Source organism: Balearica regulorum, chromosome Z, assembly GCF_011004875.1.
Source record: "Balearica regulorum gibbericeps isolate bBalReg1 chromosome Z, bBalReg1.pri, whole genome shotgun sequence".
NCBI classification, from domain to species: domain Eukaryota; kingdom Metazoa; phylum Chordata; class Aves; order Gruiformes; family Gruidae; genus Balearica; species Balearica regulorum.
Genome location: NC_046220.1, coordinates 67,656,292 through 67,671,070, shown reverse-complemented (window position 1 = coordinate 67,671,070; position 14,779 = coordinate 67,656,292). Strand labels below are relative to the sequence as shown.

Sequence of the window (14,779 nt, the reverse complement as noted above, 5' to 3'; positions counted from 1 at the left end):
CAAGAAAGCCAGAACATGCCAGTTTGTAAGCCCAAGTTTCCTTGGACAGTCACAAACCCCAGTGGAAACCACATTAAGACCTGCCAAACTGGAGATCGTGGTGCCTGTCAAGTTATCAGTCCAACTTGTAAAATTCCTATTTTCAGCAGACACAACAAAAACAGGAAATATTTACCAACTTTGCAGGTGTCAGGAAATACTTTCAAAGCACTGCTGTGACCTGACAGTCCATTTAAATAGATAGCAAGCATGTACAGAGGTGATAATAAATATATTTTCATTTAAAATATATACTTTGGTGTGTTTGCACTAATATGAATGTCCCGGAAGATCAGAGTGGCAAATTCATATTGTTAATCACACTGTATTAATTAGGCAGTGATACGTCTCACAATACTTGTGTGAATGTATTTATATAATGAAATGGTGCATTAAAGTACGTTAAAGATGTTTTGCACAGTTGAAGCTTATAATGCTGTTTTTCATTAAAAGTTGGTCTACAGTGGAAATTATTATATATTATTTGAATCATGGATGGAATAGATCTGAATATATTTCAGGATTTTCTATTCTGCGTATTTCAGACATCACTCTAAAATATATGATAATATATTTTTTGAGCTGTAATGGTGTCTGCAGCATCCTATAATACAGGCTGTAGTAGAAACTATAATATTGCATTACAGCATACTTCTTATCAGTGTTGTTGCACATTAAATATAAAATAACAGGCGGTACATATATTACTAACTTACTATTTAGTAGTTGATAAAATAAAGTCTACCTACTAGAAATGAAGCCTATTTGCCAAAAAAATTCATACTGAAAAGAATATATGACCCCACTAAAAACAAATCTAGAAACTATATGTCAGGAGCACATTGTGTGATGAACCATCTCGTGACTTTTACCCCAGGATAGAAAAGGATCTGTAGCTAACTTCAGGCTTGTGTGGGAAAGAAAGGTCAGCTGAAAAGAGGATATCTGGAACATGGAGTTGGGTGAAGAAAGGAAAAATGTTTAAAAGAAAATCCACATGTGCAAAATAGGGAAAATGAGTTGGAGTGTGCAGTGGGAAACCAGGAGAGCTGTGAAAGGAAAGACAGCAAGATGAAAGGGTGGAAAATAAAGAAGAGGCTGGTGAAGAGCCCTTGGTTCCATGAACATCACTTCATGTCCCTTGGGAGGCAATACTGAAGGGCAAAGGAGTCCAGGAAGGCTGGACACTCTTCAGAGGAGGAAATCTGAAAGGTGCAGAAGCAGACTGTCCCCATGTGCTGAAAGACAGGCTGATGGGGAAGACCAGCATGGCTGAATAGAGACCTTTGGCTGGAACTCAGGAAAAAAGGAGAGTTTATGGCCTTTGGAAGAAAGGGGAGGCAACTCAGGAGGACTACAAAGATGTCATTAGGCTATGCAGGGAGAAAATGAGAAGGGCCAAAGCACAACTAGAACTTAATCTGGCTACTGCCATAAAAGACAATTAAAAAATACCTTTCTGTAAATACATCAACAACAAAAAGAGGGCTAAGGAGAATCTTCATCCTTTGTTGGATGTGAGGGGAAACATAGTGATAAAGGATGAGGAAAAAAGGCTGAGGTACTTAATGCCTCCTTTGCCGCAGTCTTTAGCAGTAAGACCAGTTGTTCTCTGGGTACCCAGCCCCCTGAGCTGGAAGACAGCGATGGGGAGCAGAATGAAGCCCCCATAATCCAAGGGGAAATGGTTAGTGACCTGCTACACCACTTAGACACACACAAGTCTATGGGGCCGGCTGGGATCCACCCAAGGGTACTGAGGGAGCTGGCAGAAGTGCTCACCAAGCCACTTTCCATCATTGATCAGCAGCCCTGGCCAACCAGGGAGGTCCCAGTTGACTGGAAGTTAGCAAATGTGACGTCCATCTACAAGAAGGGCCAGAAGGAGGATCCAGGGAACTACAGGCCTGTCAGACTGACCTTGGTGCCGGGGAAAGTTGTGGAGCAGATCATCTTGAGTGCTGTTGTGCAGCACATACAGAACAATCAGGTGATCAGGTCAATCCAGCATGAAAGGTTTATGAAAGGCAGATCCTTCAGGGAAGGCTGTAGATGTTGTCTACCTGGACTTTATTAAAGCCTTTGATGCTGCTTCCCACAGCATTCTCCTGGAGAAAATGGCTGCTCATGGCTTAGATGGGCGTATGCTTCACTAGGTAAAAAACTGGCTGGATGGCTGGGCCCAAAGACTTATGGTGAATGGAATTAAATCCAGTCGGCAGCTGGTCACAAGTGGTGTTCCCCAGGGCTCAGTACTGCAGACAGCTCTCTTTAATATCTTTATTGAGATATTATCTCTTTCACATCTTTATCAATGATCTGGACAAGGGGATCAAGTGCACCCTCAGTAAGTTTGCAGATGACAGCAAGTTGGGCAGGAGTGTTGATTTGCTGGAGGGCGGGAAGGGTCTAGAGGGATCTGGACAGGCTGGGTTGATGGGCCAAGGCCAACTGTATGAGGTTCAACAAAGCTGAGTGCCAGGTCCTGCACTTGGGTCACAACAACCCCAGGCAATGCTACAGACTTGGGGAAGAATGGCTGAAAAGCTGCCCAGCAGAAAAGGACCTGGGGAGTGGTGGTTGACAGCTGGCTGAATATGAGGCAGCAGTGTGCCCAGGTGGCCAAGAAGGCCAAGAGCATCCTGGCTTGTATCAGAACTAGTGTGGCCAGCAGGACTAGGGAAGTGATCATCCCCCTGTACTGGGCACTGGTGAGGCCACACCTCGAGTCCTGTGTTCAGTGTTGGGCCCCTCACTACAAGAAAGACATTGAGGTGCTGGAGCGTGTCCACAGAAGGGCAACGAAGCTAGTGAAGGGTCTACAGCACGAGTCCTGTAAGGAGCAGCTGAGGGAACTGGGGTTGTTTAGCCTGGAGAAGAGGATGCTGAGGGGAGACCTTATTGCTCTCTACAACTACCTGACAGGAGGTTGTAGCCAGGCGGGTGTCAGTCTCTTCTCCCAAGTAACAAGCAACAGGACAAGAGGAAATGGCCTCAGGTTGTGCCAGGGGAGGTTTAGATTGGATATTAGGAAAATTTCTTCACCAAAATGGTTATCAAGCATTGGGACAGGCTGTCCGGAGAAGTGGTTGAGTCACCATCCCTGGAGGTATTTGAAAGACGCATAGATCTGGTGCTTAGGGACATGGTTTAGTGGTGGACTTGGCAGTGCTAGGTTAATGGTTGTACTTGATGATCTTAAAGGTCTTTTCCAACCTAAATGATTCTGTGATTCTATGATCATTTGCATTATTTCTTCTGCCACTGTACGCCCATTGCCACTAGTAGCAACATACAGACGTTTCAAAGGATAATGCATGAAAATTGCTTATATTTTCATCCTGGAACCTATTCTGTGTGGAGCAGTCTGTCACTGGAGCAAGTGAGGAAATGTGAAGGCATTTTATATATTTTGTGGAAAACAGAAGAAAACATCCCAAAAAGGTCTGCAGGCACCTCTCTCCTTCTCCTTTCTCCTGACTTGCCAGATGTGGATCTACAGGTTACTCCTCTATGGCGAATCAAACAGTGCCAAGGAGTTGCAGTCACTGTCCCAGGGCTAAATAGTCCCTGGCACAGCGGCGGCCAAGCCAGCAAGAGGACTCCCAAACCCTTCCTGCACTGGGGTTGGCCAGGGAAGGGCTGTCCCCAGTAGGCAACCTGGATTCAGCCACCTTGTTTTGGAGGTGAAGACGATTGAATGGTATGGACGCATCCATTCTGGACACAGGCCACCACTCAGCTTCAGCAATAGAGAATGGCCCCCAGCACATTCACTGAAATAGATGCAGCTATTGTGAAACCATTTTTGTGGATTTGGGAGCAAAACTCTGCCTAGTCTGCATGCACCATGGCTATGCCACCAACAACAGTCTTACTCTGTCATTAATGGACACTTGTTTTTTTATTGAACAATAACAATCATATACTTTTTAAAACCAACCATCTTATTAGATTTACATTCAAGAACTCTCAATGTCATTTATGACACTGTTGCAAAATAGTAATAATGTATGCAAATATTTACTACATTCTTTAAATAATTCTCTTCAGTCTGCTGAAGGACCATGGGTTTGATCCTGCTTTCACTGAAATCAAGAAAAAATTACTTTTGATATCAGTAGATGACAATCAATACACTTGCTTGTAAATAGCCCAAGATAATATTTCTCCCTCTCAGACCTAACACTCAATGCAGGTTCAAATGTGGTATATGCTAGTTTGAGATTTATGTTTATGTCTCCAATTACAGTAGCAAGAGAGCCTGCACTGCCCTACTGACGTTTGGATGACTACTGCTGTCATTGTCCTCTTGTTCTAGAGCAGCACAGTTCAGCGCTGCTTCACCAGGTGAAAGCAGCCTGCTTCCACTGACGTTGACTGTGGATCAGGATTTGGACTCTTCAAAGGCTTTGAAGTTTTTCTTGTTCATAGTTTTAAAAGTATGTTTTCAGACCCTGCACCAAACTTTGGCTATGCTACTGTGTGCTCCTTTCACTGAAGTCACTGTCAAAGCTCGCATTGATTTCAAAGGAAATATTTAATTTAAACCACATTTCTAATGAGAGCACTCTGCATTACGAGGCAGTTGCTAAACTCATGCAATCCAGGTTCACTCTGACACAGCTACATCCTTTTCCATTATCTCAGGATCTGATTGTTTCCAGAGATATTAGCAAACCCATCTCAGTGTGGGTTTATATTATGTTCCAAATATATCGTCCAGTCTGGTCAGAATGAGGGAGTGCTGGTTTCTACAACACTCTAACATATATAAGTTATTCTCTTGGCTGAAATGGGACTGCTTGCTCATGCAAGTAAGAAAAGAAGAACTGGGTACCGAAGTACTGTAGGCTGTGGCTGCACCATGACTCCCTGAGGGTCCAAGTCCTCCCTACACTGGACCAGCTGAACTCCCTGTGAGTCGCAGCTGGGCCGCAGCCAGCGATGAAGATGGAAAGTACGAAGGGCCATTTGCTGGCCTCTGCCATTGGACCCACTCTTCCTCAAGAAATGCAGACGTCACCTTAATGGCATCAAAGTAGCTGCTTTATAGAAACATACGTATTTAAATAATGCTAAGCAGCTTCTTTCATTTCAGATCCCCCTCTACAAATCTGTATAATTTACCAAGCTGCTGTTTCTCTGTACAGAATTTAAATTTAGAAATCCACCTCAATACAAGATATGTCTGCAGTGTCTCGGCTAAATTATTCCCAATGCATAAACTGAAATGCTGGGTGTTTTCTCACTGAAGAACGACATATTTAGCTCCAAGGATTTGTCACCAAACTTCCAAAAACCAGAAAATGACTAATGACTAAGGTTGGTTTATTTAATTCACACTGTGTGCTCCTATGTTATTATTATTCTTGTGATTCAGGGGCGTTGCTTTCTATCCTGGGATTGTTGATGTGCGTTTCTTTCACATTGGCTTCACACCAATAGTTTCCCTCACCCAAACTGTCCACTGAATTCAGTGAGAGCTTCCCTGGCCTCAGGCTGCACGAGTCGGCCTCTGGCATTATTTAAATGAGGAGGGTTGAATCATATTGGGTTTTTAATATTACTATACATTCAGGTATCCACAATACATTTCTCTGTTCAAATACTTATCAAAACAAATATAAAAAATCATATACACTGTACAGTCTATTTTTAGTAAACATTTTTCTCATGAAAAACAGAATCACAATTGGCCTTCAGAGGTTACATTTTCATATGCTATAGATCTACTTTGTTCTTAAAGTGTGTTGTTGCATATTCAATAATCTGTGAGAAATGCATTCACTTGAAAGTCTTATGAGTATAAGTAAATATCAGCGAGGATTTAGCCATTTCATTACCGGAGAACGAATAGCTTTCTCCTTAACGAATTCCTCTTTTACAGAATTGCCATCCCCTGATGCCATGTCGTTCTCTGAAAATATACAAAAATAAAAGTGGATTTCATGAAAATGAGAGAATCAAAATATTGTCCTGCAGCAATACCACCGGTTTTGGGAACACTTCAGAAAAACCTTAGCTGACAAATCTTGCAGGAATCTCCCTGAATGCCTCCAATTATCTAGTTGCAATATTTCTGCCAAATTATGGCATAAGCCAGATGTGTTTTCTAATAGTCTAAGCATAGAGCAGTTGATTTGAGTTCAGTTTCCAATTCTCACTGTAACACTCCAATGTGGCATAGGACCAAGCAGCACATCCTCAATAGCTACAGCAGTAAATTAAACATGCCTGGAACTACTCTCTGACTGGGGCCAGCTGACATGGAATGGCCTGGTGCATGCCACTAAACTGTCTTACTCTCCCAAAAAATGTAAAAAGATATCCAGCTCATCTACTGGAAATCATCCCTGGCGGACACTGGTTCCTGAGCTGTGGCTGAGATTGTTTGGCATGGCTTGCTAGGCTGGGACAAAGCATGCCGGCTGCTGCTCTGCTGTTTGACCATGAAGATGGTCAAATTGCAATAGACAGGAACACACTGCATCACCATTAAATTTATTAGGGTATATGTAGCTATAATGTCTTTATAGATAATACAGGCCGGAACTCACCTGTTTAAATTACAGAAGCATTTACAGTTGTTTTAATTTGTTGAGGATCTGCCCTAGATGCTATAGCTACCTCTGAAGACCAATATTAAATGCAACCCTACGTGACCATCCCAATGCAGTACTACCCATAGAGTCCCTGGTCTACTTCCTGTGACAGACCTCTGAGGACAGAACTCGGTGTGAAACCTTTGCCTGGGCAAAAAATACCATTTGTTTCTGTGAGGTCAGGATCTCATCCTGGCTGAGATCGGACAAGCTGCTACTGAGGCAGCCAAAGGTTTGGAATCAAAGGCAAGGGAAGGAGAGGAAAGAGGAGGAGGAACTGATGAAAACAGGCTACCTGGAAAGATTTGGAATATAGGCTAGATAGATATAGAAAAAAGCAAGATAGGAATATTTTTTCATATTATTTCAACACCCTTGGTAATAAACAAAACTTGGAAAGGCAAAAGAGCACAATCATGTAGAAAAGAACAAAAGGATCAGGACCAATCCATCTCACAAAGGTTTTTTTCAAGATCGTTTTAAATGTGGTATGAACATAAGCTGGAGAAGTTTGATTCTGTCTAACTTCCTCTAAACAGAGAGTGGGGAAAAGGTAAATCATGTATTAAGGCAGCAAACTCTAGATAGCTTAATATAACAATATAAAATCAAAATAAGGCACACAAACTGCAGTTGGAGGAGAAAAAAATTCAAAGACTTTTGAGTCAAATCCTAGAAAAGCTCCCAGTAGGTCTAGGATTAAATCTCTGATATTTATTTAAAATCTTTACATTTGTATTGATTTTGATTGGTATTTAAATTTAAAGTAAACATTGTTCAGTCAAATATACCTCAGATTCATCAGATGGAGAATAAAAGAGGAAGAAATTTAAATCCCAGCTCTAAAAACTTCAGTGATCTCTCCTTCCTGCCTCAAAACACTCCAGTTTCTCACATTTGCCTTTTTTTAAAAATTCTGGAAAGATCTGTTACAGGCTTCAGACATAATCTTAAAGGTAGGAACTTATTTCAGAGATACTGTGATAAATGACTACAATAAAACATTCATAAGACATTCATAAAACAGTTCACTGACATCTGAAAATTTATAAAGGGAAATGGGAAAAAAAAAATGTTATTTTTACTACATGTTACCTAACAGTAGGAAATGCAACATAGTGAAATCCTATTCTACACAAAGCAGTTACATGCATTGCATCTGAACTGACTAATGCAAATCCTAGCATAGCCTCCCATTGCACAGGTGACATTTTACTGCTAGTGTGTGCAACAGCTGCAAAGTATTTCGCCCATGTTAGGTTTTCAAAACATTCTTACCATGTATCACAGCTCACCTAATTCCTTGCCTTATGTTAAGGGAGCTGCCAATAAGACATAAAAGCGTACCTTGTGTTGTTAGCTGTTTGCACAGCTTCACCACAGTACACATCACTCATATATAGTGTACACAGAGTGGTAGCAGATCATGTACAACGTGATTTCTGCAAAAATCAACTGTCCCAATAAGTCTTACCTGTGTGTGAAACTATTTTCCGTCGATTTGGAGGCTTTGAAGCAGACAGTTGAAAAAATGGAAACTTCAAACACTTCCCAGTTACTCTATCACAGATGCCAGAGGGACAGTTGCAAGTTTTCCTGCATTCCATTCCATAGGTACCATAGGGACACTCTGAAAAAAAATAATGTAACGAAGCAGTCCTCAGTGATCTAAGTCAGCTACCAGCACTCTTATATCTGCTTATATCCTTAAAAGTGGAAAAGCTTTGAGTGGAGGTCACCTAAAACTTAACTACAGGATTTCAGCATGCCGACTGCTTGTTACAAGTATTTTACATTTTTAACAAACCTTGACACACATTATATACACAATTTCTTTTTCTATAACTTATTTTTATTTTTTATTGCTATCAGTATCCTTCTCAAATACTACACTCGTAGTATAAAAATGCAAATTAAAGGCAACATGAGTATGTAACTATGTAATCATAGAAGATGTAGTTAAAGGATTAGCATTGGATTTAAAAAAGAAGATGACTTCAGAAAGTTCCTGAATTCACTATTTGGGCATGATATTATCTGACTTACATGACTGTCATGATTTATAGCTGCAATCTATTCCTGGCGCCAGGCTGCTTGTGGCTGGGGCCACTGCACGTAGGCTCGGTGGAGGCTGCCACCCCGACCCCAAGGAGCTATCCAGCAAATACGCCCTCCGCCTGGAGAGGCTCCAGGCTCTAGGGGAAGAGCTTTTCCCCTGTGCAACAGCTTCTCAGATAGCAAAGGTCTGCCTTCCCATCACAGACAGCAAAGACCTCACCTACATCTCCAGCCTAAAGAGTGAGGATGCTTTAAAGGTATCAGTGGCACTAAGGCAGCTGCCTGGTTATGCTGCGTCTGGTCACATACTGCCCCAATTTAAATCTCCCATCCCTGAGCACACTCATAGAGGAGCACCAAAGAGCAGCTGTCAGGATGGGACCAAATGTTTTTTAAAAAAAAAATTGTCAAGTGCAGAGAATTTGCCCCATCCCATAGCTGACATGTATCACATGCTGGATAGCATAACTTCCCTGAGTATTTAAACCAGGGGTCACAGCCCTTGTCTTCCTCTGCCTTGTTGTTGAACAGGGTACCCTCCCAGGACCATAGCTGAAGAGATGGAGACAAGGAAAATCCAACTCCAACATCCCCTTTCCAACCCCCCAAACAAGAGAACATCCCAAGAGAAGTTTGGGACGTCCCAGGAGAAAGGCCTGTCCTTGCCAACTCAGGGTGCATGGTCACCTTAAATGGCAAGTCCTGGAGAGTTTCCAGTTCAGCTCCTAAGGGCAGATGAATTATCATTCAGCACTGGACCAAGGATCCATCCAGCCCTGGCTTCCACAAAACACTTAAGAAAGAAGATGACCATGGTAAGTACAAATGATACCTTCCCGCATCATACTCTCCCCCATTTTCAGCTCTGGGACCTACTGAACCAGACATAGTTTCTGTGCATACAACACCTCACAACATGGTTATTCTTCTCAATTTGTCCAGTCTCCTCTTGAATCTGCAAATATTTAGTTTTGCCATACAGCCTAGGCTATCTGAAAATCAGGCTAATGCCCCAAAATGAAACCAACATTTTATAATGCTCTGCTTGTCCAATGAGTATGCTTTTATACATGAAAAGCACTGTAAAGTCAAACAATTCCCTGCTAGGCACTGCACAGTGAACCCCTCCAGCCTGGAGGACCTCTCTAAGCCTCACCATACTCCCCTTCCAAGCAAGGACACTCTTTGATCTGCTGTTTGTCCACATAAAACAGAAACAAAATCCTGCCAAAGTGAAACAGTTTTTGTGTGCACAGTTCTCCCTGAGGGACAACCTGACAGCACACACCACATGGAGCATCAATCTGCCCGCTGCAGGTGCTCAGCTGCTCAGCCCAGAGGGGTGGGATGCAAAGCTGTGCACAACAGCATGGAAACAAGACTGAGCCCAAAGCACTTGGCTCCCTGTGGAATAATCCTGGCATTGATGCTACTCTTCAGATTTGATGAAACTGAGATCTGAATCAATTTTGCTGCTAGAAGGTTTTGTTCAGCAGAAGTCTGCTCCTAAAGAAATTGCAAATAGCTCCCAGTGATCTAAGGGAAGCAAAAGCAGGTTCTTTACTATGACACTTATGCCTCAGGTTTAGAGGCTATTTACTAATAAAAGTACAGAGCACCTGTGTTCCTTAGTCTGTTTTGGACAACAATGACATTGCTATTGATAATAACATGATGCACCCTTACAATAGTAAAAGTACTAAAAAAAATTGCTCTGAAACTTACACTGTCCACTTTACCCATTTTAGGAATAAGAAATTGAAGAACAGAGAATTCAGGTCTTTTTTCCCACAACTTCAAAGTAAATCAGTCGCAGGCAACCAGAGAGAATTTAGCCATCCTGACTGTGAATTATTACAAACATGGAAGTTATTAAAATAAGTGAATGATCTGGTATCATAGCTATAAATGGATATATAAAATAAGAATACTTGGCCCCATACTTTGCCTGATAAAATTCACATACATACGGAGAGAGGTTGTACTATCTCAGAGCTGTGATGAAAAAAGAAAAAGAATTAGAAATGATGTCTATAATATTTAGTGCAAATAAATATATGGGGAATATAAGCCTTAAATACCAATTTGCAACTCTAAGTCAAGATATGGCTTTATTGAAACTAATGAGAGTTTTTCTGCTGAGCTGCTGGGAAAAAAAAACATTTTACTTTACATTTTCTACAGAGCTTCCAAGATTCAGCTACAGGGATTCAGATCTCATGTCCCTCAATGTTTCTTTTTTTCCCATTTGAAGTGTGCTATTGCAAAGAAATTCCTATGAGGACAGTGAAAAGTATGTAATCATTCAAAAGAACTGTTAAAAGAATCATAGGTGGTATCTTGCACTGCAGTAATTTTTAATAAACTGAAGATCAGTCAACTATCTCAGTAAAATACTTTTCTGGTGGGTGCACCAAAGATATGATCTTTATGTGTAAATTGTAGTCTTTAGAAATAAAAGTAGTATTTTGGTTTTCACCCTCAAACATGCACATGAATTTGTTTTTTAAATACCAATGTAAATGTGTGCTGTATGTGAGTCAGCCTGAATGATTTTTGCAGCATCTGGTCCTAAGTCATTACTTTAACTGAGGCTATTAATATTCCTGATATTTAACTGCCAGAATATCTCCACTTTTAAGGAAGTTATTCAAAGGCATATCTGTATCTACTTACTGAAGTGGTACACTAACACAGGAAAACTCATTGCATTCATACTTCACAAAAACTTTCATCCTACTTTTACTATTTTAATACCTCCTGTTCTTTTAAAGATTCTCCTTTTTGCATGGAGTGAGGATAGTTCTTAAAGGAAAACTGCCGTTATAGTCTATGACTAAAGAAATCATCATGCAGCATACCTGGAATAAGCTGAGAGCAGTGGCTAGCTGCTCATCTCACAGTCAGCTTCTGTTCTGTTATTCCCTTCTTTCAGGCAGGAGAGTCTCTGTTTGCCTCCCCTGACCACATCCCTAGGGTAGCTGAGCACCTCAAAGGCAGGACTGAATTGAACACAACAATGTGCCCAGGTGCTCAGGCAGCACTGTTATCTCCATCTCCCAGACCCCAGAGAGAGCACTTGGTCCCTGGACAGGCAGCTGGCAGTGCTGGAGGGAACTTCACCCCAAGGAGAGCGCAGCAGGGGCAGGGACCCCGTGACAATGTTGGACTTGCAGCATTAAAGTCTTTGCAATTTATAGAAAGCCACCCACCAAATCAGCGGAAGGATCAGGACTAGTGCCTGGGTCTTCCAAGTCCCAATCAAAAATCTGATCTTCCGAGCACACCCCATCCGTATTTCCTCACACATGTCCCCAAGCCTAAACAATATTCTCACATTAATAACCCTGTCCTGCCTACATGTAACACCTTTTAATAACAGCAGGTATTTTTCACTGTCTTCTTGACTAAGGGCTGAGCTGGAAAAATCCCATTTTAGACTTTTCAAGCAGGAGGCAAGCTCTATATGTAGGTTGCTGTCAAATTGCCACAGTGGGTGCATGCAAAGTGAATATTATTACCTTTGCAGATACCAAATTCATCACCAAAGTCATCCTCCTCAGTGTAAAACTGGCACTTCAGCCCAGGACCACACTTGACACCATCCATACCCGAGACCGTACGATAGCAAGTCTCCCCCAGAGCAGCTGCACACACTCTGCAACAGCCACAGTCATCCAGCACTGTTCGCTTACAGCGCAAGGTACTTTTGCATGCGTTACTGTCACAGGGCTCGGGACAATCTACTGCGTATTTCGCACTCCAAGCAGTTCCAGCGTGCACAGGCATCAGGAGGAGTGTGAGAAACAGGAAGCCCTTCATGTCTTGCAGGGGTAAATGCTCCGTCCCAAAGAGCAGGCTTTAATGCTCAGCCTGCTGGTGCCTTGTGCCGAGGGAAGCAGCAGTACAGAATCCAAAGTGGTAGCTGCACACATCAGCCTACAAGTTTATGAGCTTTATACAGTGTGTTGCCCACATGCTGCACCGTCGTCAGCTTCCTCAATCCGGCAGTGCTGCTCCTGCCAGCCTCCCTTGTTTCAGTTTATGAAATCCAGGATGAAGGTTGGATTAGCACTCTGCTGCCATCCAGGAATTGAAAAGCCTTAGCTGATGTAATCTGTTATGTTTAGTTGGTTGTTTTGCATGAGGACTAAAAACTCTCTCACATCCGTCTCAAATGCTCAAGGACGTCTGCCAAAAGAAAGAAAGAAAAAAAAAAAAATGCACACACAACTGAAAAAAAGAAAAACCGACCCCAAGTAGGTTGCATACCTTCCTGCAGGACAGGGATTGCTCTGACACCGGGCACATTGCTGACAGGACAGCTCTGCCTCACTAGCACAGCTTATGTGGCTAGAAGAAAATTACACTGAATCATCTCACTGCTGAAAGAATTTTTAAAAGAATAAATTTTTGCCTTCCCCTTCGAAGGGATGTGGACAGTTACTTTAAGGAATAAAGTGAGATCATGCCATTTAACAGGCGAGCTCAGATGTTTCAGTAGTGTTTATCCTGCCAGCATCAAATGATACTTTTTAATCAGTATTTAGGTGAAGATGAATTAAACATTTCAGTCAAAGATTACTGCTAGAACGAAAAACAGGTCAGACAGAAACGAGCATTTTGTGGGATCTTCCGCAGGAAGTTTAGGAGAATGATCAATGAGCTACCCTGACCTGACAACTAATGGGGGAAATCCCCATCCATCACCAGCACTGTCTGCACAGCTTTAACATGGATCCAGGGGGGCTGATTATCCTCCCTTTTACACGACTTCTATCCTGATCAAACTCTATGGGATGCCCTGATGTTGCTCTTCAATGAAATCAGTGTAAATAAATAGAAAATAAGTCTCAGTTTCCCCTGTCCCCCCTCTTGGACTTTATTCACACTGCCAGAGCCTTGACAAGAAACAGCAAACAACCAAAGAATTCAGTGAAACAGGTGAGCCACCAGAGAGATGGAAATTTCTGCTCTAAAGAAAGATCTACAGGAAAGGAAAAAAGCAATAAAGCTAGCCATAAACAGATCTCTGAATACCAAAAGTTGCTGCCACTGAAGTTAGTGGGTACTGAATCAATCTAAACTTGTATGTGTCCACCTTGCCATTTGGGAATCCCATGTCTCAAGTGGGCTGAGGACACTGCCAGTAGGCTGCCAAATAAAATGAAGGGCTATGCTGGAAATACAGGAAAGCAGGAAAGCTTTTTCTTCACGAATGCAAATGGTAATTAATAGATCCAAAACAAAATGCTTAACTCTTCTCTCTTGTGAAGAAGATGAGAAAACCAACATACTGTATGCTGCATTTGGGTAGGTTGTTCATATACTGCTGGTATATGTGGATATAAGAACCCGGATGGGATAGGATAGGATAGGATAGGATAGGATAGGATAGGATAGCATAGCATAGCATAGCATAGCACAGCACAGCACAGCACAGCACAGCACAGCACAGCTTTGCATTGCGTTACATTGCATTGCATTGCATAGAAAGAAAAGCAGAGAGAAAGAGAAGCGCAGAGGAACAGAGGAGAGGAAAGGAGAGAACAGAAGAGGAGACGAGAGGAGAAGAGAAGATCTAACATGTTTAACACATGTCAAAGGGAGACTACACTCAGGCAAATATTTGCAGGCATCCATCTTATACAGTATATAATTACTTGAAATACAGTTCTTCTAATCAGAGTTGCCAGCTGGCAGATATTTACATGCACTAGCTCATGCCTGTTTTCACATGTAATCTTGGACCAATCAGTGAATTTGAAGTGTAAAAATTAAAGCATTATGTTGAAGTCTTGTATAAACCAACAAAGTGCTACTGGTAGCCACGATGTGACAGCAATTAGCAATAGTAGACAACTTCGTCTTCAAAATCCAATGCAACTATCTTCTGGGAAGTAAAAGAAATACTTCAAACATGGAAGTGAAGATTGCAGCTAAAAACCAAGGGAGAACAGAAGTGCAAGGTTATAATGAGCAGATGAATTAGAAATGGATGTGCTATCCCTGACCCCTTCACAACTACAACATAGCAAAAGCCTGTTTTAAAAAAATGAAACAAACAACCCAACATC

The 14,779-nt window shown here is 41.9% G+C and overlaps 1 protein-coding gene across 1 annotated transcript; it reads right to left on the bottom strand.

Annotated features, from left to right (window-relative positions):
* Nucleotides 1–4,825: 4,825 nt before the first annotated feature.
* Nucleotides 4,826–12,791, bottom strand: ESM1 (endothelial cell specific molecule 1). The gene is made up of 3 exons (XM_010306873.2): nt 12,224–12,791; nt 8,119–8,274; nt 4,826–5,959 (listed from the first exon to the last, which is right to left on the bottom strand). Exons 1-3 carry the CDS (start codon nt 12,522–12,524, stop codon nt 5,859–5,861), a joined length of 558 nt encoding a protein of 185 aa, XP_010305175.1. The 5' UTR covers nt 12,525–12,791; the 3' UTR covers nt 4,826–5,858.
* Between the last annotated feature and the right edge of the window lie 1,988 nt (nt 12,792–14,779).